Source organism: Camelina sativa, chromosome 3 (assembly GCF_030686135.1).
Source record: "Camelina sativa cultivar CO46 ecotype springtype chromosome 3, ASM3068613v1".
In the NCBI taxonomy this organism is placed as follows: Eukaryota; Viridiplantae; Streptophyta; class Magnoliopsida; order Brassicales; family Brassicaceae; genus Camelina; species Camelina sativa.
Genome location: NC_141882.1, coordinates 1,027,313 through 1,054,267, shown reverse-complemented (window position 1 = coordinate 1,054,267; position 26,955 = coordinate 1,027,313). Strand labels below are relative to the sequence as shown.

At 36.4% G+C, this 26,955-nt stretch overlaps 5 protein-coding genes, 1 long non-coding RNA gene and 1 pseudogene across 8 annotated transcripts; 4 read left to right on the top strand and 3 right to left on the bottom strand.

Moving 5' to 3' along the window:
• Window positions 1–3,646: 3,646 nt before the first annotated feature.
• LOC104760724 (histidine-containing phosphotransfer protein 5) lies at window positions 3,647–5,519 on the bottom strand. Its single transcript, XM_010483688.3, has 6 exons — window positions 5,092–5,519; window positions 4,762–4,892; window positions 4,525–4,596; window positions 4,365–4,436; window positions 4,185–4,257; window positions 3,647–4,057 (listed from the first exon to the last, which is right to left on the bottom strand). Exons 1-6 carry the CDS (start codon window positions 5,158–5,160, stop codon window positions 4,001–4,003), a joined length of 474 nt encoding a protein of 157 aa, XP_010481990.1. The 5' UTR covers window positions 5,161–5,519; the 3' UTR covers window positions 3,647–4,000.
• Window positions 5,520–6,247: 728 nt separating this feature from the next.
• On the top strand, window positions 6,248–7,635 carry LOC104760741 (uncharacterized). 2 transcript variants are annotated; one of them, XR_763001.3, is made up of 2 exons: window positions 6,248–7,072; window positions 7,191–7,635. It is a non-coding gene; the product is annotated as an uncharacterized LOC104760741 (long non-coding RNA). The 2 variants fall into 2 exon arrangements; XR_015588136.1 differs by having other exon boundaries at window positions 6,559–6,737.
• Window positions 7,636–9,517: 1,882 nt separating this feature from the next.
• LOC104760749 (1-aminocyclopropane-1-carboxylate oxidase homolog 4-like) lies at window positions 9,518–11,342 on the top strand. Its single transcript, XM_010483708.2, has 3 exons — window positions 9,518–10,346; window positions 10,485–10,806; window positions 10,902–11,342. Exons 1-3 carry the CDS (start codon window positions 9,823–9,825, stop codon window positions 11,109–11,111), a joined length of 1,056 nt encoding a protein of 351 aa, XP_010482010.1. The 5' UTR covers window positions 9,518–9,822; the 3' UTR covers window positions 11,112–11,342.
• A 1,491-nt stretch (window positions 11,343–12,833) lies between these two features.
• On the top strand, window positions 12,834–14,260 carry LOC104760713 (1-aminocyclopropane-1-carboxylate oxidase homolog 4-like; annotated as a pseudogene). The gene is made up of 2 exons (XR_015594780.1): window positions 12,834–13,235; window positions 13,375–14,260. The product of XR_015594780.1 is annotated as a 1-aminocyclopropane-1-carboxylate oxidase homolog 4-like (transcript).
• A 407-nt stretch (window positions 14,261–14,667) lies between these two features.
• On the top strand, window positions 14,668–16,275 carry LOC104760704 (omega-hydroxypalmitate O-feruloyl transferase-like). Its single transcript, XM_010483673.2, has one exon. The coding sequence runs from the start codon at window positions 14,774–14,776 to the stop codon at window positions 16,154–16,156; it is 1,383 nt and encodes a 460-aa protein (XP_010481975.1). The 5' UTR covers window positions 14,668–14,773; the 3' UTR covers window positions 16,157–16,275.
• Window positions 16,222–21,628, bottom strand: LOC104760695 (autophagy-related protein 18g). Its single transcript, XM_010483664.3, has 9 exons — window positions 20,906–21,628; window positions 19,970–20,434; window positions 19,309–19,746; window positions 18,831–19,076; window positions 17,918–18,745; window positions 17,678–17,835; window positions 17,399–17,526; window positions 16,783–17,264; window positions 16,222–16,684 (listed from the first exon to the last, which is right to left on the bottom strand). The coding sequence occupies exons 1-8, from the start codon at window positions 21,077–21,079 to the stop codon at window positions 16,834–16,836; spliced, it is 2,868 nt and encodes a 955-aa protein (XP_010481966.2). The 5' UTR covers window positions 21,080–21,628; the 3' UTR covers window positions 16,222–16,684; window positions 16,783–16,833.
• Window positions 21,629–22,024: 396 nt separating this feature from the next.
• Window positions 22,025–26,946, bottom strand: LOC104760687 (C2 and GRAM domain-containing protein At1g03370). Its single transcript, XM_087507709.1, has 8 exons — window positions 26,136–26,946; window positions 24,793–26,040; window positions 24,496–24,678; window positions 24,059–24,342; window positions 23,855–23,971; window positions 23,468–23,730; window positions 23,010–23,175; window positions 22,025–22,917 (listed from the first exon to the last, which is right to left on the bottom strand). Exons 1-8 carry the CDS (start codon window positions 26,479–26,481, stop codon window positions 22,432–22,434), a joined length of 3,093 nt encoding a protein of 1,030 aa, XP_087363835.1. The 5' UTR covers window positions 26,482–26,946; the 3' UTR covers window positions 22,025–22,431.
• Window positions 26,947–26,955: the final 9 nt, after the last annotated feature.

The following is a 26,955-nucleotide window of genomic DNA, read 5'->3' as shown; positions in this document are numbered from 1 at the left end:
TATTATTTATATTTTATTGTTTTATATTTAACCAATATGGTCAATGTAACAGATGAAATCTTTAGTCAAAAAGGTAAAAACGAATTCTCCCTACACATTTTATAAATGTGTGCAATTTCTGTATCCACTTCCAACAAATCTTGCGACAAAAAGCGTTTGTTTTGAAAAATGTTTGTTTCTCGTGTATGATCCCTGTTTATTTTAATATAGAGAAACACACTCTTAAAAAAAGTTGATGTGCCGCCGCCAGAGAATTCTATGCAGCTCGTAGCATAATATTCTTAAATTTTCTACTTAATTACATTAACATACTACTATATTTTCCAAAAAAAACAATTAACTGATAAAGAATTAGATATGTACATATCATCATTTCTCACACAAAATGAAATATCACATATTCAAACTAATTAAATAATTACATAATATTTTAAGGCAAAATTTCACTAAAAATTACTTATAAATATACAACTCAAAGTTATATTTATTTTAAGATCAATATTTTATATTGATTTCTTAAAATCAATATAAGTAAAATATTCTAAAAAAGACTATAAAAACATCAATTAATATAAAGTTAATAAAAATAAAGAACATATAACTTGTTAACAAAATCATATAAAAACAAAATGTTATTTTTTATGTTAGTATTATTACCATAATAATTTCAATAACAAGCTTTCAATAGTTATTATAATTGATTATAAAAAGAAATATATTACCCTTGAATTATCTCCAACTCAATAAAAGAAACTTAACAACTCAATAAATATAGATTTATATATATTCATAAATAAATATAAAAATGACAACAAATTAGGGGATATCTGATGTGTGATTATATATATATATATATATATATATATATATCTAAGTATGTAAACTAATTAATCTCAGCATTTAGTGTGATTAGTCATTTAAAAAATAGAAACATTGATAACCGAATAGGAATATACATTATAATTGTACATTATTAATCTATGTGCTATTAAAAAGGAATGAGACAATAACCCTTATAATTATAAATAAACTTAGTACTAACAAATATCATAATATATTTAAAATGAGTGATTATTAGATTATGCAAAATTGTTATAGTTACTCGATTAACCATAAATATAAATTTGATTTTTAAAGCACACAAAAATATATATTGCCATAAATTATAACATTTTATAAATATTTTCTTTACTATGTTCGCATATTTCACAGGTGAAATGTATACTTACACAAATACGTTGATTTTGGAATTTCATTATTTTTTTTTTCATAATAGTTGTTTTTGGTAATAATCCGTCGTTTATAGAAAATATTAATTAACCGACTAACTCAAAAGATTTAAATAGTCTAATCACAAATATTAAATCAATAAATTAGATTATTTTCAGAAATTTTAGTTTAGAATCCAATTGTTACTAACATATAATAAAATTAAATAATAAACTACCGATTAATTTAGTATATGTTGTTATGGTTATATAAGAAATATTCAAAATTATTATGATTACAAAATAAAACATAAGAGATATGAATTTGATTTTTAATAGTAACATTTTATCAATATTTTTTCTACCATAAAACCTCTTACACATTCAAAGATTTCACAGGTTGAACGTATTTTTTACACGAAAAAATGCAGCTTTAAATAATAAATAAAAAACTTTAGTTAAATATTATGTTTGACACAAACAAATATTGGTTTTAGGATAATAATTTTATTTATAATAATTTTCTTTAGATCTATTTATCTCGCATATAGTGCAAGTTGTTACCTAGTTTAGTTATTATCTTAGAAATAACTTCTTTGTAAATTATATTATATGAATAAAGTTTTGATATTTTACGAATGTATCAAAATAAATAAGAGAAAGACATTAAAAAAAAAAAAAAAAACCTATGACATTTTAACATGATAAAAGGAAAAAGGAAAGATTTGTGAGATTGGATACCAACAACTGTATAAATTATTTTTGACAAAGGTAGCTGGCAAAACGGTCCTTCCGTTTCGTGGGCGTAAAGAAAGATATAACTCGTAAAGTTCGCATTATTTTTTTCCCAATAGTAAAAAACCAAAGGAAAAAAAAGGGAATATGGTAAAAATAAAAGAGTACATGTATTAGTTCTCTAGTTTTTACTCGTTTGAGGATATTACAAAACTTGACGTCTGTCAATAAAATGAGAACATTGTATGAATCGAGGCAAAAAAAAACAAAACAAAACAAAATGGAATAGTAGCTTGGACCACAAGTCTTAGCAACACACACATGCATAAGGTCAACATTTATAACGCTTTACCAAATTCTAACATTTGTTTCACTACATACGCAAGCAACAAGATAGCTCGATGAGCTTTTGCCATTTGGGTATTTGCCAACTCACCTCTCATCTCTACATTTTGATGTTATATGTACATAATTAGTTCTATTATAAGTGTAACTACACTTTTCTGAAATTAATAAAAAAAAAAAAATCCATAGCCGTGAATTGTATAAGACGTTTCAAATAATGATTTCGCTACTCATCAACATATATATTACCAAACCATGTATAAATAAATTTATTAAAGATGATGGTTTTGCTATTCACTCGAAGAGACTAGGTAGTGGACCAAATTGGATTTACGAAAAAGAAACTTGGCTTTGCAAGAAAGCCAAAGCAATAGGTTCCAATCACAATGAACAAAATCAAAAAAGTCTTAACCCTAGAAGAATAAGATGGTCCCACCACGAGATAATTAACACATTCGGTTTGGGACTCTGTGTTTGTTTGGTGTGTGTAGTCGAATCATCTCATCAGAGAAGGTAAGATCACTAGCTAGTAGTAAGTAGTAACCGACTGAAGATTTGCGCTTTGACTTTTAAATCCGATTTAGTATTTATTATATCCTTCATATTAATGAATTAAGAACCCTATTACCAACCATGTTAGTATAAGAAATATCTAAAAATTAATTAAGAAACCTTTGTTGAGAGAGAGACATTAAGAATCTTCGAATGATGGATGAAGAGGGATAAGATAAAATGATGGCAAGAGAGGAAAGCTTTGTTATTATTGTTGTTACACGCCTCCATGCCTTCAATTAATGTTACGTTAGTCTCTTTCACTTCACACTATCTTTTTTTTGTTCTTTCTAACATGCATCATCGAGTGATTACCATAAAACACATGGCTTCACATTTTGATTCCACTTATAAACAGTATATGATTATTCTTCTGCATCTTCTTTTTATTTCGTTCCTAGTTCTAGGTTCGGACATTATATTAAATACATACCTAACAAGACATGCCCAATCTATTGTCACAATCATGTCCTGTAAGCCCTATGACAATAAAGTTGATAAAAGAGACGATGTACATTATTCATAATTCAAACAAATCATTGTTGATTATTCATTCCCCACATAATCAAATCGACGAAAATGCTAATTAATACCCTTTTGCTTTACGGCTTAAACCAAAATCATGAAGCCACTAGAGTAGATCAGATTCAGAATGATGCTGAGAATCCCAACTTTAGAAGAAGTCACATAACCAGCAACGGACCAACCCTTACAAGGAGAAAGAAGTTAACAATCTACAAAATGTGCGTCAGATTCAACAAAGGAGTTCTTCAACTTGGCTCACAGAGTCATTAGGGATCACCAAATTCATGCAAAAGAACATAAACAGTCACCAGTATCATCATTGTATCAACATTACCATTCATATCAGGTTGGCCACCAGACTTAACCTGAAGCCAACCATGGCCAAAGAGAGAACTAGACATACATATGGAGTATGGACATGTCTATTTATAAACTTACAATTCAGATTTTACTCTTATAACTCAATTAAGAGTCTAAACAAGACAAGATCTTTGGCTAGGGACAGTGTTGCTGAACCTCATCAATCAATATAGAACACAACAACAACGAAAACAATATATAAATACTAAGAGAGGAGTGTCGGTATCATCACGTATTCAGCCTTGAACATTTGCATAATCGAGAAACACATCGGTCTAATTCATACTAACTTGAGGAATTGTACCTCCAGCTTGGAGGATCTGTTGCTCTAACTGCAACAACATTACATAACAGAAACAAAACTATGAGAAGTAGCAAATGGCTCAGTAAAACATTGCAGAAGAAAAATAATTCACGAGCAGAACAAGTAGGTTTAGACAGAAGTTTTAAAAAACTCACATTAAACAGATCCTGAAGTTTAGTCTTCAACATCTTATATTCATAATCCACCTGCTGCAAACACCTTAAACACCTGTACAAGTGTTAATTAGAAGAATAGTTTAGAAATCAAATCCAATAACAATTTGTATGGACAAGCATGGGATAAAAAGTGACAAACTTGTTTTAAACAACACTCACCCTTCACGGTTCTGAACATCACAACATTCCTTGAAAGCTATACACACACTTTTTACCCTCCTTGCACCGACACTGGTGTACAAACAAAAGCAGAGGCTAAGCCATTAAAAAACAAAATGTGGTCTTAAGACTAGATAAGTTTTATGAAGTACTAATATACCTGGAGCTACTACCCTTGAGTTGATGCACCCCTGAATCCACCTGTTTGAAATCCACATGATCTGGCCGCTCCCTAATGCGATAATAAAACTCATAAAAATGCTGTCATCATGTCCAACGAAAACACACCTCAAAAACGAAGGAGGAGGATTAGAGAAACAAAGTTCCAGAAAAAGGTATTACATAAAAACAGAGAAGGGCAATAAATAAGAGTTAGTTAAGAGAAAAGGGAACACACAGTGATGTAGACATGTCATTGATAAGCTTAGCACAGTCGTCAAAGAAGAGAGAGACAACCTCAGCTACAAAATCAGGGCTGCCTTCATCTTGCAATTTTCTCAACTCAGTGAACTGATTATCAAGATATCCCTTCACAACAAAAAAAAACACATACCAGATAAAACCTCAAATTTCATCAAATGCACACACTCCACACCTTAACTTAGCTTATATATCTAACCCTGAAACTCACGTCTAATCTAATATGACATGAACAAGAACCCTAACTTTTTTGCAAGAATCATAAAAGTGGTAATTATAATAAATAGTTTGGTGAGAAAAAACAAACCTGTTGATAAAGAGAAACGATGTAGTCTTGAAATTGTCTCTGCAACTGACCAACAACGATTGTGTTCATAGCTAAGTTTTTTTTTTACCTTCGACGAGAGATTTAATCAGCTTTCAAGATCAGTCGAAAACACACAACTCCGATCGATCTAGATCAGAGATTCTGAGCTTACAGAACAGATCAACAGAGTCAACTGAAACTTCCAACTTCGTAAGTAAGAGACTCCGATCCTGTCGACTACCAAAAAGGGAATTAAAATTCACGTTCCTGTTGACTGATTTTGACTTTGGAATATCTATCTGACGATGTTTTGTTGTTAGATTTCAAATCTCACAATTCGTTTTATGGGCCTTTAATTTGATACTAAATAGGCCGAACCCAGATATGGTACAAATAGTCTGAATTGTATCTTCTTTTCCGTTTGTTTTGTTGGGTCAACAACTTCTGAATATTATCCTTTTAGTTACGTACGATATGATATGATAACCCTTTGTTATTTTGATCCATCCAAATCAGTGAAAACTAATTCGAACATACTTCATCAGTACTACTCACTCAGTCATAACCAAGTAACCAACATATAAGTTTGATTTCTCTTTTCCAACAACACTAACTAGGAGGAGTTCAACAATTTGAAACGCATTAATAACCAATAAACAAGAAGCTCCTTTTATAAAAACTTCGTTTGTGATGAATGATGCCATTATCCTTTTTTTTTTTTTGGATCTAATTTTGTTTTGAGTGAAGATTCATTTTGTTATTTAATCGAATTGTAACTAATTTTCAAACATGTGCTGATGTGCATTAAGATGGATTCAAGTTAATAATTATATTGGAGCATGGTACTCTTGTGAAAAATACGTGTGAAGTGTAGTAGTACATAAGATTCGAATTTGGGGTGGTCCGAATCCGATAGCAGCACTAAAACAACATTCTTCTAACCGGTTCGTTCAATCGCATTAATTATGGTGACATGTCATCATATCTTGTTTGGGTACTGTCCTATTTCTTTTGTTTTTCAATTGATTACTACAAAGACTTTAATTTGCGTGTAAAGTTTTTATTGATTACTAGAAAAAAAAAGGTTACCTGTTATTTGTTTAATGATTGATTGATTTCTCACATATGTATATTTTACATCCAGGACGCTTAGAGCATTCCCATCAGTTATACCTATGAGATTTCATTAATTTTTTTTGTAAAAAAAATAAAGTTTTAATCTTTAAATTTCAGAAAGCTGTGTCTCTGCCGAGAAAATATAAGACACTAAGACCATAGTTAGTCGAGAAGGATTCAAAGAATTCTCAAAATTCTCCAGCAAGAAACGTCACTCTTTGTTTACTTTTCTCTCTATTTTTTTATTTTTATTTTTAACAAGAGTAACCATAGGAGTAATCTCCACTACAGATGCCCTAACAGACCCTCTACGTGTTAAAATTCTATTGGTGGCGTTTGGTTTTTTTGGTTTTTTTTTTTTCTGCATTTGGTTGTCTCTCTCTTTCAAAAGAAACCAAAGTCGAAAGGAAGAATCGATTTTTCATAATTTGATTCACAACCCATCGGTTTCCAGATAAAATTGATCTTTTGATCTTTTGATTCACAACCCATGGGTATTAATCTTTTGATTTCTGAGGAGCTAATTCTGGGTATTAATCGCCTCAGAAATCTAAAGATTAATACCCTCCAATTGATTTGTTTTATCTGTTTTTGCCGATGAAACTGGGAATTAGTCTTTAGTTAATCTACGGAATTCAGATTCTATTGAGTTGGTTTTATCTCGAATTGGTATTTAGTTGATAAGTTCAGTGGAGGGCTTTGTTCTGTTCTCTTTTGTCTTTGATGCTTGAGGACTTATTATTCTTCAATTGTTTTGTTTTGGTCGAAGTTAGGATCGATTATTCATATCTTATTCCTTCTTCAATTGTTTAGTTTTGTCTTTTGTCTTTGATGCTTGAGGACTTATTCGTGCTTGAGGACCTTTGTAAGTTAGGACCTTATTCATCCTGTTATTGATTCTTAACTATGTATGTTAATTTATCTTGATGCGTCTGGCCACAACTAGATAAATGAATGACTTCGAAACTTCTCTGTTTTTCAAGGAACGAACCTGTATAAGCCTATATTTTTGGGAACCGCCGACCCAAATACGGAGCTCAGCAAGCTAACTCGGGCATGTAACACTCAAAAGTGTTATTCGTGCTGGTGGAAAGCATAATGATTTGGACGATGTCGGCAAAGATACTTACCATCACACCTTCTTCGAAATGCTTTGGTAACTGGTCATTTGGAGATTATTTCAAGAACGAAGCTATTGGATGGGCTTGGGAGCTCTTAACTAAGGTAATTAGAACCACTGCCATCTTATTTTGCAATACCTTATCTTATGGATCAAAGAGTATATTTTTCTTCCTACACATTCAGAAAAGGGACATTTGTCTTTGTTTACTTGATTTAAGAAAATGTGCATGATATTCATTGAACTATTGTCTCCCTCCCTTCGACAGTATATCACAATTTTGTATAGTGATTCTTCAGTTTTCATTAGTCTGTGCTTCTCATTGAGATATCCAGCCACAGTATTTCTAATTTTATTTTGTTATTCTTCTCTCTCTGTTGGTTTGTATATTTCACTAATAGATGATGACACAGACCTCCCTGTTTTCATGCCTCATGTCTATTGACTACCGACTCATCGAATTTACGCTACCTATTTTGGCGGTGATGAGAAAGCTGGCCTTCAACCCGATAATGAGGCTAGAGATATCTGGTTGAAGTTTAACACATTTTTAACAAAAATTATATAAGACACTAGGAGATGACTAATGGAAGGAGAAAAAAAATTAAAACAAGGGAATGAAGATCTAAACTTATATTACTGTTTTTTTTTTAACATTATTAAAAGTTAAAGACACTAAATTGAGGATGACTAATGGGCATGCCCTTAGATTAAACAACTTGATACTGCAAATAAGTGAGGGAGGTTATCTTAGATTAATATACTCAATAGGAATACTGAATTTAGAAGAATTGCTATCTGGGCGTCTCTATCACTTTCAAGAAAACATACAAGAACAACTTGCGGAGCTTTTATAACTCCAACATCAACACAAGAATCAAAAGGCACAATTAATACTTACGGCAGTAACAAAATAGTTATGCCTCTCAGTCAATCCAGACGTCTATATAGCACAATCATAATATGATTTAATTAAGGTAAGATCGATATGGTTATTCTCTTATACCATCCCAATGTATATCTCTATTTTTTTCTCTAAAATAGAGTAACTCAAAAATAGAGCATTGTTTTACTCCAATGTATTACTCTATTTCCAACTCTAAAATAGAGGTAGTGTAAAAAAATAGAGGTGAGAATAGAATTGCTCTATATATAGAACAATCCTACATTTTTCTCTATTTTAGAGTAAATTATAGAGTAGGATTGGAGCAAATGTTGCTATAGGTATTATTACTCACTGTCACACCAAATGATCACATCTAATCTAAGTAGCTTTGACAGATGTTCAATAATACATTACCCAGTCAATTAATGTAATCCGTAGAATTAAATTAGTGTTTGCTGATGAGCAATCCAACTTGATCGATTGTGAATTAATTTGTACTATTTATTTATTGTACTAAGTAAATAATGTAACATAGTATTTATTTATTGTACTAAGTAATAATGTAATATACTAGTACAATTTGAATTTTGAACCCAGACCAATCACCAAACAGAAATCGATAGTCGATATATTATTACTGTATTTTTTTTTGTAAAGAAAAGATGAGGAAAGATAAATGATTAAAACGGTGTTTGTGATTCTGCATACTGTATTTTGTTTGTTTGTTATCTTAACGGCCCACATGAAACAATGGAGTTGGGCCTTTGAAGCGGACCTCACCTCCTAATAATTATTATAGACGGACAATTTTGTCAGGTAAAACATGTGCATGATAGTAGACAATTCATATATGCAAATCTGTGTAGGGCATTTTACATTCAAATTATTCGGGTAAGTAGGTAACTATCCAAAAACATAAGAACATCTCCAATGGTGGAGATACTCATATACTAATGTTTTAAAACTTTTTTTTTTTTTTTTAAAGTTGATCAATCACATATACATATGTAGAGTGTCTTAAATAGATGTCTTAGAGTCTTTCTCTTCTTAAATTTATATTAAACAAATTAGTTAAGACACCCAATATATATATGGGACGAATTGAAGGTGGTCTAATAAAACTAGTTTTTGATTCATCCTTTCCTTTGTTGTCTTATTTTGGGTGACGATATATTTCTTCAATTGAATTATGAAATTATAGTTAAGAAAAAAAAAGAACAAAAAAGACATGTGCTCATGTGATAATATAGTACTAGCTAGTAAGTCAATATATAGTAAACCATAATGCCACACTACACCAACTTGCAAAGACAGCCTCGAATGAAAAGATTAGGAAACCTTTTTTTTACCAGGAATCAAAATTATATTCATAGAAAGAAAAAAAACAAAAAAGAAATATAAAGAAATAAAAACCTCGTTTCTGATTCACCCTTATTCACTTTTTGGGTGAGGATCTCTTTTGTTACTCAACTGAATTGAATAATAAACCACAGTAAGAAAAATGTGTATTTAAGATGGCACTTTCTTTCATACATGGACATCTTTGCATTGCAAAACCACACAAAGGTAAAAAAAAAAAAAAAACAAAAAAAAAAAGAGAAATTAAACAATGGAGTCAACTGACCGTTCAACTCAAGCAAAAGCTTTCGACGAGTCGAGAACCGGCGTGAAAGGCCTTGCGGATTCTGGAATCACAGAGATTCCAGCCATGTTCCGTGCACATCCGGCAACTCTAACATGCCTGAAACCACCATCACCACCGCAGCATCTCATGGTCCCCACCATCGATCTGAAAGGAGGTAGCGTGTTCAGCAAGAATCAACAAGACTCCAAGACACGGCAGAGGGTGGTGGAGAAGATTGGAGACGCTGCGGAGAAGTGGGGGTTCTTCCAGGTGATCAATCACGGGATCCCGGTTGATGTGTTGGAGAGGATGATTGAAGGGACTCGAGGGTTTCATGAGCAGGACCAGGAAGCCAAGACACGGTTTTACTCTCGTGATTTCACAAGAGACTTATATTACGCCAGTAATTTCGATCTCTACACTTCCCAGGCCGCGAGCTGGAGAGATACTTTGGGTTGTTATATGGCCCCGAATCCTCCTAGATTGGAGGACTTGCCGGTGGTTTGTGGGTAAGGTTCATACGAAACTTGATTCACTAGCTAGGTTTCGTTTACTAATCAAGGGAGACTATATATATTTAACACTATATATGCGGACTGGATATATATATATATATATATATATATTAAATTTTCTTGACGTGGCAGGGAGATCATGATGGAGTACTCAAAGCAAATGAAGAATTTAGGTGAAGTGCTCTTTGAGCTTCTATCAGAGGCTTTGGGGTTAAACCCTCATCACCTCAAGGACATGGATTGCGCCAAGTCTCAAGTGATGTTCGGCCAATACTACCCACCTTGCCCTCAGCCTGACCTTACTTTAGGCTTAAGCAAGCACACAGATTTTTCGTTTATCACCATTCTTCTCCAGGGCAAGATTGGAGGACTTCAAGTTCTCCATGACCAATACTGGATTGATGTTCCTCCTGTGCCTGGAGCACTTGTCATTAACATTGGAGATCTTCTCCAGGTTAAGAAAGAGATGTTGTAACTTCTACCTTCATTTGATATATGGATTGTGTTTAATCCTGTCTATATATATATATATATATATATTTTGTGCAGCTTATAAGCAATGACAAGTTCATAAGCGCCGAGCATAGGGTCATAGCGAATGGATCTTCTGAACCGCGGACTTCAGTGGTATGTTTCTTCAGCACGTTCATGAAGGCTAATGCTCGAGTGTATGGGCCAATCAAAGAGCTCCTGTCTAATGAAAACCCTGCCAAGTACAGAGACTTCACCCTCACCGAGTTCTCAAACATCTTCAGGTAAAAAACAATCGATGCTCCTGCGTTACACCATTTCAAGATCTGAGACGACATTTGGGTTTCTTACCTTGCTGTCTACCACGATTTGTGGTAATCTATCAAACTATATGCTTCTTCCTCTTCAAGTATTTTGCGTGAAACCATTTCTTCTTTCTCCTTTAATTTCTTTAAAGGATATTTTGTAATATTCGAATAAGGTACACAATGATCAGAATCTACTAGCTACTTAGCTTCATCTTCTGTTTTTTTTTTTTTTTTTTTTTTTTAGTGACAAGTTACTACTTCATATTCAAGCCATGGTATTACGTACACTTTGAAGATTATGGCCTAATCATCATCAAGCCATGATATTCGAACTTTTCGTAAAATATTCTTAATTATAAACTCCATCATAAGAATTAGAAGAAAAAAAAACTTCAATTTCAAATGCACACTCCACCTTAACTAACCCTGAAACTATATTCTAGCCAAGTTTAGTCTAATCTTTATATCATGAACAAGAAGAAAAAGGCTGAGAAGAAAATCAACAATATGATAAGGAAGAACCTAAAACATCCAAAAGATTTGACTTGAGATTCGACCCCGTTATCGACGGAAGAATAATAATAATAAAAAACCCTATAGCTTTTGCAAGAATCACAAAACATGTGTTTGGTGAAAAAACCAAACCTGTTGATAAAGAGAAACAATGTAGCCTTGAAATTGTCTCTGCAACTGAGCAACGATGGTGTTCATAACTGTTGGTGCGGGATTCAGCACCCCCGACATACCGAGCTAAACCAGAAATACTAATTGATTAATTAACCGGGAAACCGGTTAGGGGCTCGATTAGGTCAACAAGAAGTCAGTTCAGCCAAAGTGTAGCCTTGAAGAAGAAGGAGCCGACTTCCACTTCGGCACGGCGGCCGACTGAAGCAATGAGGCAGTTTTCCATATTTCACTTCGTCCGATAAGGAAAGTTAATATATTGTAATCTTAGAACATGTATAAAGAAGGAGAGACTTCTCCATTGTAAGGCATCGAAAATCAAATACAATAATCGAGTTCTTCTTTTGTTCTTAGCGATAAACCCTAATTCCTTTGAGTTCTACTTCTTTACTTTAATTCGAAGGCTTAGATCTGTTTTCTAGAGATATAACTCTATTGAATTTGTTTCCCTCCTCAAACAAATTCATTGTGGAAACCTAGTTTCTACAATAACTAAGTTTTACCTTAACAAGATTTAGCTTCAAGATCAGTCGAAAACACACAACTCCGATCGATCTACATCAGAGATTCCTTTTGTTGTTTAATTGAATTGAAAATAGTTTTTAAAAAATATATATATTGTAACTTTCCACATAAAAGAAAATACTTTATATCAATTATTTTAGAATATGTAATGTTCACTTCAAGCAATGATATAAAAAAGTACAATAATACTCACTTCAAGCCTATATAATGGCGTCATCATCATAAATTTTGTATCTATTCGAACATAATTGCTACCAGAGATGAATTTATCCGGAGCGTCAAATCTATTCCACCTTTCGTTGACTGATTTTAACTTAAAAGTATCAATAATAAGCTGATCTTCTGAATTACGAATAATAAATAAAAATTGCAAGAGAAACAAATTAAATATAATAAGGTAATCTGTGGTTGTGATTCTTCACTTTTACTTTTACTTGTTTTTATTTTTGTTATTAGAATTGAATATGAATAATGCAAATTTTTAATAAGACGTAGAAAAAACCAAAAACAAAAAGAAACAGGGCACAGAAGAAGCAATGGAGTCAACTGATGATAGTAATTCAAGTCAAGCAAAAGCTTTCGACGATACGCAAATCGGCGTGAAAGGCCTTGTGGATTCGGGAATCACAGAGATTCCGGCCATGTTCCGCGCAACCCAAGCTACTCTAGCAACCCTGAAATTGCCACCACCTCCCAAGCATCAAGGGATGCGCAGCTTTCACGAGCAAGAACCTGAAGCCAAGAAACCCTTCTACTCTAGGGATCACACTAGAGATGTGATTTACTACAGAAATTTTGATCTCCACAACTCAGAAGCCGCGAGTTGGAGAGATACGCTTGGTTGGTATACCGCACCCCAACCTCCCAAATTACAAGATTTACCCGCGGTTTGTGCGTAAGGCTTTTTATTTTATTTTATTGATTATTAAAAAAAAAAAAATCAAATGTTATTTGTTCAATGATTTCACAAATATATAGATAGAAAAATAGCTAGACGTTTTAGCTTAAACAAGTGAATTATGCAAATATGGCAGGGAGGTTATCTTGGAGTAATCAAAGGAAATAACGAATTTAGGTGAATTGCTATTTGAGCTTCTATCAGAGGCTTTGGGGTTGGACTCTCATCACCTTAAGGACATAGACTGCGCCAAGTCTCAATATATGGCTGGCCAATACTACCCACCTTGCCCTCAGCCTGACCTTACCATAGGTATAAACAAGCACACCGATATTTCCTTTCTCACCATTCTTCTTCAGGACAATATCGGTGGGCTTCAAGTTCTCCATGACCACCAATACTGGATTGACGTTACTCCTGTCCCTGGGGCTCTTGTCATTAACGTTGGAGATTTTCTTCAGGTTTTAAAATAATAAAAAAAAGTGTTGCTAGATTCGATCTTACTTCATTTCCTCTATGGATTGGGTTTGATCTTTCTTTTTTATTTTTCGTTTCTCAACTGTGTACAGCTTATAAGCAATGACAAGTTCATAAGCGCCGAGCATAGGGTGATAGCGAATGGATCTTCAAAACCACGGACTTCAGTTTTATGTGTTTTCAGCACGTTCATGAAGGCATGTTCTCGAGTATATGGGCCAATCAAAGAGCTTCTGTCTGAAGAAAACCCTGCCAAGTATAGAGACTTCACCCTCACAGAGTTCTCAACCATCTTCAGGTCAAAAACGATCGACACTCCTGTGTTGCACCATTTCATGATCTGAGACGACATTTGGGTAATTTATCAAACTCTACAACTTTTTTCTTCAAGTATTTTTCGTGAAAAGGCGTAATAATATTTGTAATATTCGAATAAGGTAGACAATAAAACTCCTACTTCATCTTTAAAAATAAAAGCCATGATGTAATACAATAATGTACAAACATATGGCATCCAACCATGATAGTTTATATTTTCATCAAAAGTAACCAAGAGCATATGGTTCACTAGTTTGTTTTGAGTGAGTTGAGGAATGAGGACTCGTCCTCTGAGTCTAGATCGAGAATAGTCCGACTTTTTGCATGCAATCTACTGCGGTTAAGTAAACCCAATTTTACCTTTTAAGTATGTTTTTACTAAGTAAAGTGTTTAGTTTTTGACCTAAATCCAGAAATCTGATAAACCGAACCGATCTACAGAATTATGGTTTCCAAACCAAATTACTCAAAAAAAGAAAACAAACAGAACCACCACTACAAAAATCATGCACATCTTGTTTCTCAATAGACATAGAGGGACCTTCTTCATTTCACCATGCTTGTTGGATGATACATCAAACAAATAACCAATCTATATATGCAAGAACAACACCTACAACCTATCTCTCACCTAACAACCATTCCCGGTTTAACTAATTGAGTTCTCGCTACATATTCTCCCCATTTTCCTTATGGGTATTGGTGTAAAACCAAAACCTTTTCATCTAATATAGATCAAAATGTGCATCCAAGAACTTCATTTCTCTCATCTCCATATCCCTGTCACCATCAACCAGAAATTTCTTGTACATCCAGCAAGTCCAACACCTGCAAATCAATCTCCACACCATAGTCTCTATCTATCAAACCTAGATGATATAATCGGAGCACGAGTTTTCACTCCCTCCGTGTATTTCTATCGATCAACCAATAATCGAGAATCTTTGGTACTGAAACGGCTTCGAGATGCTCTCGGTGAGGTTTTAGTTCCGTATTATCCACTCTCCGGTAGGCTAAGGGAAGTGGAAAATGGCAAACTGGAAGTTTTCTTTGGAGAAGATCAAGGTGCGTTAATGGTCTCGGCGAATTCTTCAATGGCTTTAGCTGATCTTGGAGATCTCACAGTGCCAAATCCAGCCTGGTTACCATTAATCTTTCGAAATCCTGAAGAAGAAGCTTACAAGATCCTCGAAATGCCTTTACTTATAGCTCAAGTAACGTTTTTCACATGCGGTGGATTTAGCCTTGGAATAAGACTTTGCCATTGCATCTGTGATGGTTTTGGAGCTATGCAGTTTCTTGGCTCGTGGGCAGCTACTGCGAAAATCGGTAAATTGATCACAGATCCTGAACCGGTTTGGGATAGAGAGACTTTCAAACCAAGAAACCCGCCAATGGTGAAATACCCACATTATGAATATCTTCCAATCGAAGAACGATCAAATTTGACCAACTCTTTGTGGGATATGAAACCACTGCAGAAATGTTACAGGCTAAGCAAACAGTTTCAGTGTCGGGTTAAAAGCACTGCTCAAGCACAGGACTCAAGCTTAGTATGCAGCACGTTTGATGCAATGGCTGCACACATATGGAGATCATGGGTCAAAGCACTTGATGTGAAGCCACTGGATTACAATCTCAGGCTTACGTTTTCGGTCAACGTCAGAACAAGACTCAAAACCCTAAACTTAAGAAAAGGGTTTTACGGCAATGTTGTATGTTTGGCCTGTGCTATGAGCAGTGTTGACAGTCTTATTAACGATTCTTTAGCTAAGACAACACGTTTGGTTCAGGAGGCGAGACTTAGGGTTTCAGAGGATTACTTACGGTCTATGGTGGATTACGTTGAGGTAAATAGGCCAAAGAGGTTAGAGTTTGGTGGGAAGCTAACGATAACGCAGTGGACCCGGTTTGAAATGTATGAGACTGCGGATTTTGGATGGGGTAAACCGGTTTACGCAGGACCAATTGACTTGAGGCCTACGCCGCAGGTTTGTGTGTTGTTGCCTCAAGCAGGAGTTGAGTCGGCTAATGATGAACAAAGCATGGTGGTTTGCCTTTGCTTGCCTCCTTCTGCTGTTCATAATTTCACTCGGATTCTATCTTTAAATGATTGTACATAAATAAGTCAATGATACGAACCAATAGTCATATTGATATGTCAATCACATATTATATTATCACATGATTATAATCAAGTAGCAGTAGCTTTTATTCCAACAAGAAGAAATATTCAAAAACACATCTCCAAGCAAAATAAGTCACAGAACTAGTGATCAGAGAACGAATTTGAATTCATCTTAATCACTAAAAACAGCAGGGGATGCCAAAAAGAAAAGAAAAAACATTGGTGAAGTTTTCAGGCCATAGTGTTGATCTCCACAGACCACATGGATCAAACTGTACATAGATTAGGGCTCACTAGAAGGGTTTAAAACAACATGGAAACCCCAGAATCGAAATTTTTTCATTCTTTTTTCTCTTCCGTTCAAGGTTTCAACCACGCCCCATCGACACCCATATTTACCAACTCCCATCTATAACAATGTACATAAAAGAAGAAAAGGGACAGAGAAATTACCACCAACTCGGAGGAATCTATATATACAAACAAACTCCAGAAGCCTTCATGACTTTTGACAACTATTTACCTGTTCAAAGACAAAGATTACGAAGACAACAAAGAGGTCAGGTTCTCATTACTCTCACTTAGACAGTAATTCATCATAACAGTGTCTGGAGGATTCACCGTAGAAAGACTTGAGACTCGAGGCCGTGATTGGGGTTCCGAGAGATTTAATCACCTACAGAAGGAATTCATACCATATACCACTTCATATTCTTGTAGTTTATCTGTGTTGTAGTTGACAATTAGATGATGACCATTAGTAACTTCATCTAGCTTCTTTTTCAGGTGTTCTTCTTCAGGATCTGCTATTGCTTTACAGTGCTCCTCACGCAAAGAAAAACCAAAGCCCATAGGAGGTTTTCCTGTAGCAAGCATCTGTTCATTGACAGTAATATCGGTGCGAATAGGTGGTGTGGTAAAACCATTTGGGATCTGGGTTTCGCCGAGTGTACGGTGTTTGGCTGTTACAGATTTCTCAATCCATCCATTTGTGTTGTTCTTCTCTATTTCCTTGTAGATCCCATTTACTGTTGGTAAAGAAGACTTGAGTGAGGTGGTCATGTGATCCGAATCATGGAGATTCTCCATCTGTTTTGATGAACCTGTTTCCATTAAATCAAATTGTAACTTCCACATGCCTTGAGATGAAACGACCCTAGGTCTGATCTCCCTCGTGAATATTTTATCTTAAGAACTGATAAAATAATTAATTACTAGGGAAAAACTTAAAATTTACCCTCTTCAGAGCTTCCGGCGGACTCAACTGATCCAGGCTTAGAGTGACAGTTGATAATATCTTGACATATTTTTCCGTTAACTTGATGCGATCCCGATGCGGATATGTGATAGCATTTCATAGAAAACCTGTGTCAAACATTCCACAAAGCATAAGATATGCAGATCAAAGCATATTTTGGGATTATAAAAGAGAATATTAGACTCCTTGTCCAACTAGAAACTTTCATCACGAAGACAGCAAGATACACAGATTTTTCTGTCCAACATTTGGGCATACCTGTCTTCCAATGTTGCTTTGGTGCTGTGGAAATGGTCAAAAACTGGCAGCAGCTTTTTCTGTTTTATTTCAAGTTCATGGGCTGGAACCTTTTCTATCTCAAACTCTCCACCAGTGGGACTACTATCTCTTGGAGAATCCATAACATGAAAAGAAATCTAGCAACACATCAAGAAAGTAAATATCAAGAGACAAGTACAGCTATACCAGAGAAAGGAAGATTTGTTGACAAAAAAATACCTTTGAATTTTGCCACACTGGTAGCATCCCTGAGGTAACCTTTACCTCAAAGTTTGAAAGATAGCAATGTGATCTTTCTGGAGGATTCTCGGAACAACTTTTCATATAGTTATCTTCACCAAAATGGCTGTTGATGTTGACGGAAAGACATGCATCATCATGGTTTGTCAAGTTATTTGACATTGTCTCCAAATTATATTGGTTTTCAGCAATATTTTTGGGAAGTCGTTCCTCTGTCTCCAGCCAGTCAGACCTTCTACATACATCCCACCACTGAATAGGTTCAACTTTGACCCTCAAGTCATCCTCCTGAACTTGAACATGTGATGTTCTTTGCACTCTCGAACCATTTTCAGGTAATTCTGTGCAAACAGATGGTAGAAGTTCATGCTGCACCACATGGCCTGATGGAGTATAGACTAAGATATGCTCCAATGAGTTAGTCCGGGAGTTCTGTTGAAGTCCATGAGTGATGGATTTATGAAAAACAGCAGCCACAGCACCCGACGGTACAAAAACTTTTCCACCTGCAGTGGTAGCAGCATTGCTTACTGTGTTAAGCCACCCAAAACTGCTATACTTGATTCTGCTTACAACAGAAAGGGTAACAGCCGGTGGTGGCGGTAAAGACTGCTGATTATTTGACAACGATTGAGTGAACCACCATGGCAAGGATGAAGCTGGAAGTCGGGCAGGCTCCTCACCCTCGCAAGGTTGAAACATTGCGTCGCTGCCAGACGGGTTCAAAACAAAAATATGGCAAGTACCCTTGGATGAAATAATAGCCACCCATTGACTGTGCTGACTAAAGCAAATGTCCTGGACGATCTGTTAAAAAGAGCAGAAAAAAGCCAATCAAGAAAAGAGAACACTGAAAGGAAAAGGACATATGTCAACCTAAAAGTATACTAACAGCAGAAGTGATCCCTCTATGCAGCTTGTAGAGATGCACATGAGAAGATTCCCACTCATAACTTAGGTCACCAAGTGCACTATGTGAACGAGACGGCATGATCTGAAAGACATTGATATTGTTCCCACACACTGATGCAGTAACCAACAAAGTTCCACTAGGATCAAAACAAAGTGCTGAGATAGGACTCGTATGAGCCTTTAACTGTGATATTACAGCTCCGGAAACAAGATCTTTAACAGCAACCTGTTGGACGAACATTTAAATCATATCACAATCTGGCAATAAAACAACACTGGCAACTCGAAGCAAGTAACTACTGATTAAAATTTTTGATTCAGGAACCCAGGCAGAGTGAGATTTTGTGCTTTGTAATACATCTGCCATGCCTTAGTAATCACTGCTAGACGACTATAGTGTAAGAGAATAGCACGACTAAAGAATTGTACACAATGATCAGATCCAGAATAAAACTAACCATGCCAGCATTTTCTGCATCTGATCCAGAGACTCCACCAACTTTCCAGATTGAATTTGGTGATGCTGGAGAAGTAGATCCATCAGGGAGCATATCTTGGCAGTATTTTGACAATGTTTTGTATCCCATGTCGCCCAGGTTGATTAATCCATTGGCTAACTGCTTGCTAGACTCCATGGCATAACGGGCCATGAAACTACTTCCACCTGATGATGAACTTGGGCTGAGACTAGGTGAAGAAGTAAAATTCTGTGGGCTTAGGCGCCCTGTTTTCATTGACATGGAACTTTTGGACGCATATGCAAGCCACCTTGGACCTACAGCCATGGGACCATAGCCAACATTCACCCTGGTTGTCCCTTGTCTCACTGGCTGAGGAACAGGATAGGTAAGAACACTGAACTTATTTTCCAGAGTAAGTGCGTCAAAGCAATATATCTGCACAAACCAAATGTAAACCCATCAGTCTACGACACAAGAACAAAATATAAATCTGTTACAATCAGCTTATAAAAACTACGTTCAATACAAGCAAGGTTCAGTTTGGTCTGAAGACCAAAAACCAAACACGTACTTTGCCAATCATATAAGATAAAGTACTACTGGTATGTAAGAATTTGATCATAAGAATCTGAATATCTAGAACCGCACTAGTACTCACTTGATTGGCAAGGCCAACAGCGACTACTCGGGAGCTGCATCTAATCATGCAAACAGATGAGCGAAATCTCAGGACATATACATAACTGTGGGACTTAAGGGAGTAAAAGCGAACAGTGGTTGGATAGTTGATGGCATCCCCGGCTTTAGAGTCTGATTTACCATCTCTTGCTGATGAACCATTGTGGGGAAAAGAGTGACCCAAACCAATACCATTTGTGTCATCTCCAGCAACAACAAGTAAAAGTGGATGTGAGTTCCCAAAACCCTCATGATCACCAGACCTGGCAGGTAAGGGCTGCATCTGTAAGAATGAAACAGGACCACCTCGTCTAGAGACAAGTTCATTAAAATTAGAGGCATCCTCAACATCAAAGACTTGAAAGCCATTCTGATAACCGAGTAAGAGAACATGTCTGATGACATGTTGACCAAGATCAAGAATGCCAAAGCCAGCCCATGTCACCTGCTCATGAAAGCAAATTTCAGATGTTAAGAGTGCAAAGTAGTCCCTCTCAAAGGAAATGAGAAGTTGCTGACTCTCTATCGAAAGAAAATAAGGGGAAGATTGAAAGTGACTACAGGTATCTACTTTTCAAGCCTAGAAATTGAAAATATAGCAAACACAATTTCAAATGAGGGTCAAAAGGGAAAAGGAACTAGACACCTAAAATAAGCAATTAACCAACCACAACTGACAAACCAAACACATAATCTCAGATAAGAAAGAAGCACCAGTAATTTGCTACTCAGCCTATGTATCTCTCTCATCAATCCATGAAATAAACACACCAACAAACATTTCACTAAATGTTACCAAACAGGAAGGAATCCCCAAATAAGTCCTAGCAATTTAAATGACATAGCAAAAAAGGAAAAAAAAAAAACAAAAAAAAAGCAAAGTATCCAATCAGAAAGTGCGAATTTAAAGGGGGACCTGATCTTTATCGTCTTCAGCAGCGGAAATAGAAGCAGCAACGGAGGCACCGGCGGAACGAACAGAAGAAGCAACGTTGGAGGCGTTGGCGGATACAGTTTTGAGGCAAGAAGAGATAATTTTAAAGGAATTGGGTAACAAACCACTGTTCTTCCCTTTCCCCTTCTTCATCATATTTCTTCTTCTACTACTACAACCACACAACTACTAAGAGACGACGAGCAACAAACTCACAACCAACCAAAGGGAAAATAAAATAAAAGGAACATGGCTCTCGCTATGTATCTATCTATCTCGATCATCAACCGCCACCGGAAACAAATACGAGAAAATCAATCAAGGAGCATGTCCTCCGATAACCACCGACGAACAGATATAACATCCGATGGATCTCTCCCTCTCTCTCTATATCTCAACCGATTGAAAAAAAAAAAAAAAAGGTCGGAGTAGTACAAGTGTTTTGACTTGGATCAAAAGCTGCTAATATATCTCAACAGAAACATCTCTCTCTCTCTCTCTTAAGAAGGAAGGGGAAGAAGGAGGGGGTTGTCTTCTCGTCTACTAGTAAGTAGCAAATACTTGTTCTCTTTCTTTACCCGTTCGCCTTTGATTTCCCGAGAAAGCGATTTTTACCCCTTTTTTTATTTTATTTTTTTACAGTCTCTCTCTCTCTCTGCGTTATCATTTAATATAAATAATGTATATTTTGGTTGGATAATCACCGGTTCTCTTCTTTTTGTTTCAATTTTATACATACGGCTCGACTTTCCAAATCCTTTTTTTTTTGTTTTCTCTTTTTCATTTTTTACTTATTTCTCTCAATAATAAAAAAAAAAAAACAAACGGATATAATTTAGAATATTCAAGGATCCAATATTTACCACACACACAAAAAAAAAATCGTAGATCAATTTGCAGAATCTACAGCTATAACAAAATACAAAAAAAGTTGCAGGGTAATGGTCAAATCTGGGTTACCTATAGACTGTAGTACTACTACTACATACTTTATTGCTCTCCACATAAAGCAAATTTTTAGATACGACATTTATACAATTATACAAACCTCATACGATAATGTCTATACTAGGTCATTTGTTACTTGTTAATGATGATGAATAAGTAAAGGACATTTATTATAATTATTATTTTATCTATCTAATACAACAAATTTCTCCTTATCATCGGAAACCGATGTATCAATCATCTAGTGCAATTTTACAAGACTGCTTTTAGACTAGAGATCCTCATCAGCTTCCAACGGAGTCTTTCTTAGGCACAGAGCGTATCAACATAATCACAAAATACTCTTGCTCTTTTCCCACTACATACATTACAAGATCAAACAATAAACAGGAATCAACAATTGTTTCACTTCACTTGTGCGGATCTTAGCCTCCATTTACACTCTCTCGCTTCATTCTGGCTGCTGCTGGTGCGTGTGTGTACAATAAACAAACCTCCCCCAGGCAACATTTTCAAGCTGGAATGAGGAGTTCACTTATAGTTCTCCATATATATATATATTATGTTGTTACTTGCTGCTGTTGTCTGCTGCTGTATTCCTTCTCCAGGAATCCAAATGTCATCTTCAGCCTATCCTGCAGATTTACTAGGATGTTCTTTGTCACCCTTTTCTGATGTCTAGTGCTCTTTAGCCATTCTATCCCAAAGTATACTCGCACATATGTTGTCGTCTTTGGTTTTGGCGCCGATTCTTCCATCTGGTATCTGAGATGGAGATTGAAATAGTCACCCAGTGGAACTCCATGCAGGGTCATCACCTCTTCCACCAGCCACCCATTCTTATCTGGCACCAGCGACTTTTGCTGTGTGCTTGTTACCTCTCCTCTATAACGTGATATCCTCTTATCCCTGTAGTATGTCTGCCTCTCGTACACATCAGCCTTCTCTGACTCCCACGGGCTGCACGAATAGCTCTGGCAACCTGCTCTGTCCATAGCCTTACGATCCATTTCACCCCCTTCAAACAACTCCATAAAGAAACTTACCTGGAGTTATCAGAATGATGCGTAAGACAACTTCAAAACTCATTTACATTTCCAGCCACAGTTGCTTTACAAAGAGAGAGAGAAGAACTCACCGGAACTGGGAGTGTCAAAGAGAAGACCTCAGTGAATCGCACGTCATCAATACCCAAGAACAAACCACTCTCTTCACTTTGGAGTTTCTGCTCTGATTCCTCTTCAACAGCTTGCACTTTCTGCTCTGGAGTCAAGGATTTTGCTTTCCACAGAGCCATTATTGTCCTATAAACAAAAAAATAAAGTTCAAAGTCTATATCTTATCATAATAGTTGTTTATTTCCACTACAGGTATAACTCTTGATACATAATCAATAGGCTTCCACGTCTAAACATGTCTTACAGAAGCAGTTGATACTACAGGAGTGTACAAATTATTTTGTTCAGATGAGCAATTGGGCATATTCAAGTCATGCAAAGCATATTGATTGGGGTACAGAAAATTTAGGACGATAATGAAAGCAAACACGCAAATAAAAATTAAAACACCGGGGAAAGAGGATGACTCATCACTTACTTTTGTGCAACATTGAAAGACACAAATGAGTGGAAATGGAACTTAAGTCTGTCTTCCTCATCATGTGTCTTTGCGCCTATCCGTGCTTCCTTACCTCTACCTGGTCTAAGAGTCATGACGATAATAGGACTCCCCATTGAGGCAAGAGTGGGAGGAAGCACTTGAATTTCCTCTATATCTTCCCACAGGAAAAAGAATTTTGTTTTGTTACCAAAAAGGCTAGCATAAAAGCCAACAATTCTTGCAGAGAGGAAAAGACGACCCTGCAGAAGCAAAATTAAATCAATGAGTTATATACTCTCTTCATTGCAAAGAAAAAAAAAAAAAGCTGATGAAAAGAGGATGAGGCTGAATACTAAAAACATGTGAGTATCAACATCTTTTCACCTGCAACGGCATTTTCCGCTTTAAGTGACATGTAAAGTCATTGATTAGAAATTCTTCTTGTGGGAGACCAAAGAGCTTCTGAAAGGCTGAATTTGTTTGAGGAGACCGCACATTAATCTGAAATTTGATTTCGGCAGATAAGAAACACGCACTAACACGAACAGTTTAAATGTTAATTGAGGGAATAAAGTAGTAGCCACATACCTTCTTGCCCACCTCTTTCTCCATCTTATTTAAATAGTCTCTAACAACATCTCCACCTCCTGTATGATCCAAGAAAATCCTCAAGTGCAGTTTGGATTGACAAGCCTGAGCCAGCTTCCCTTGAAGAGTAACCCAAACATCCGCTAGATCAGATATATTAGATCTCACAAAGTTGATTTCGGCATGCCCCAATGAAACAGCCTCGTCAAATGGTCCATCAAAATCAAAAACTTCAACATTCAGTACAGAAGGAGGATCAGCCATGGCATCGAATTCAAATATTTCTGCACAAACAAAATTCCAACCCTCAAAAAACTTATGATGACAAATCAAAGAGTTGAAGCATTCAAGAATTGAAGCAACAAGTGGATAACTAGACCTATGCTACCACCACTAAGATAACTAGACAGGAAATAAACCATAGAGCAACAGTTTACCATTCCACTGAGGATTAGACTTCTGGAACTTGATGGAGCTGGTTCTTGTCTTCCCATTGGAAGTAAATACTATATACGGATCACAATGCCCGCTTGGATCTACAGATGCTAGATCAACCCCCTCAATTAGAGCAACAGTTAGCAACCAACCATCTCCATGCGCTTTGATGCCATGATCACTGCCTATAATTGGATTTGACAGTTAAGGATCAGTCGGATACACACAATCAAGCTACCAATGAGAGGCTGCAAGAACGTATATGAAAATGGTCAATGATGTAACTTCATAAATGTTACCTTTCTGTTTTCTTGCCTGCATGAAACGGGAAATCAACTGCAATACTCTTTCGCACTGAAGAACTAGAACCCCACTAACAACAAATTCCCCAATTGAATCCGGTAAATCAAGGCCATTAAACTCAAGCCCTTGGATAGCACTGGGTATGGCTAACACAATATGGACAAATACATAAATACCAATCAAGAAAGTGGAGAAGACAGTGAAGTTGGCAAAATACTGTACTGCCAATTTCCAGTCTGATTGAGGCTCAGCTTGCAAGGAAGAGAGAGCTTGCTCCTTGTTCACCCCAATATCCTTGGAATCTACAGGCTTTACACTTTGAGCCAACAAATTGGCATACTGATCGAAGCTGTCTTTCAGACCTTGTCGGGCTCCATTTTCTATCATACCTTTCATCATTGTGCTCTGAAGAAAATTCAATCTCCAAGAAACAACCAAACGGGAACACTGCTCCCCAGATGGCAGCTCAGGCCCAGGAGAGATGCAGTAAAGCACTTCAACCTTGAAGGTACTTCCGAACGGGACATCTGGAGTGGCAACACTTGCTAAAACTGCGTAAACCTCTCCGTCCGCTTTGAGGTATGTCTGCTCCTCTGTGCCTTTGACAGCCTTAATAAGCTTGGTTGGAGCCTTGAGGTAACTAACAACCCGCTTCACGCTCTCGCCTTCATTTTCTGCTTTCCATGGTCCTACCTGAACTTCCGTGGTCCCTTGCAACTCAGACAGCGATGTGTAGAAACTCGAATCAGACGAGAAAAGCAGAACGTTTAGATCTGATGGGGAAATCATAAACAACTGGTCAACAAGGATCCCACCAGGTAGATTACAAGGAGGTTCACTTCCCTGATCTTTAGACTCCATGGCCTTCATAAGCTCCTCAAAGGAAGCAGAAGATGACTCATCTTCAGACAGGTCAAGGGAAAAGAACGGTTTAGAGGTCTCAGATGTGTCAGATGCGTCAATGCTCCTACTAACCGACTGCGTAGGTGTGGCTGCATTAGCATTCTTCTGAAAAATCTGAGTGATTCGACCAGCGAAGGTAGTCTGCGGAAAGTTACATTTATCGTCCTTGGAAGAGGAAGCATCATCTGATCTAGAAGGAGAGGCACAAGTGGAAGGATCAAGAGGAGATTCTAGTCTCAAGTCAGGACTCCTGGAAGCAGCAGAGGCTTGATCCCCACCATTAGAACTCAAATCAAGAGCCGAGTTCTTCTGACTGAAACATATCTTCAGAAGTATCTCACCTGAGACAACAACAAGAAAAAAAACGAAACATGATGAAAAATTTCCAAAAAAAGAAACATATAAGAAGAATGTAACACAAATGAAGAAGACGTACCACAATCCTTTTTGGAAGATTTCTTCTTAGGATGAAGAGGATACCAAACAGTGCCAAGAGATTGTTTCTCAGCATCGAAGACAAGAGAAACGGGAACTCGAACCTGCCCAACGAAGTCGTCATTGAAGTATTTATCCTCGTCAAGAACAGAGACGACGAGTTCGTCATTCAAATCGTCGACGCCGAAACTGAAATCGTCAGACCATTTGGGGTTCAAGTTCTTCTTCACTACTTTGGTACGTGACCTCTGTTTTCCCAGCTGCAATCTGACGTAAGGGTCGCTATACCCATTGAGATCCATCGCCGGTAGATTCCTCGCTTCCACGACTCGGACCTGAAGCTTCATCTCGCCGCTGATATGATGAACTCCCCCGCAGAGAAGATAGATTCAACACACACACTCGAATTCACGATCCCCTTAGACTAGTTCCCAGAAATACGACGAAAATGTGAACCTCAGCAATGGAGACAAATCGGGAGAAACAAAAAAAAAATCAAAAATCGGAGGAGATGATGATGATGATGATGAGGGAGAGAACGTTAATTCAAATTTATGATCATTAAACAACAAACAACATGAAAAAGGGGATTTTGGGCCTTTGGGAAATAAACCCTAATTGGATTCAAATCGGAAGAGGTGACATTTTACATTATTGACAACACAACGATAAATTCCACAAAGTCCTCTCGATGACCAAGTCTTCGTTTATGTCTTTTAACTTTCTTTTTTTTTCTTTTTTTTTTTTGGTGGTTTTGGGTTTTGTTTTGTTTGGTCAACGTTAATGTCTTTTTTTGACTTTTTCCATACGGCGAAACTTTC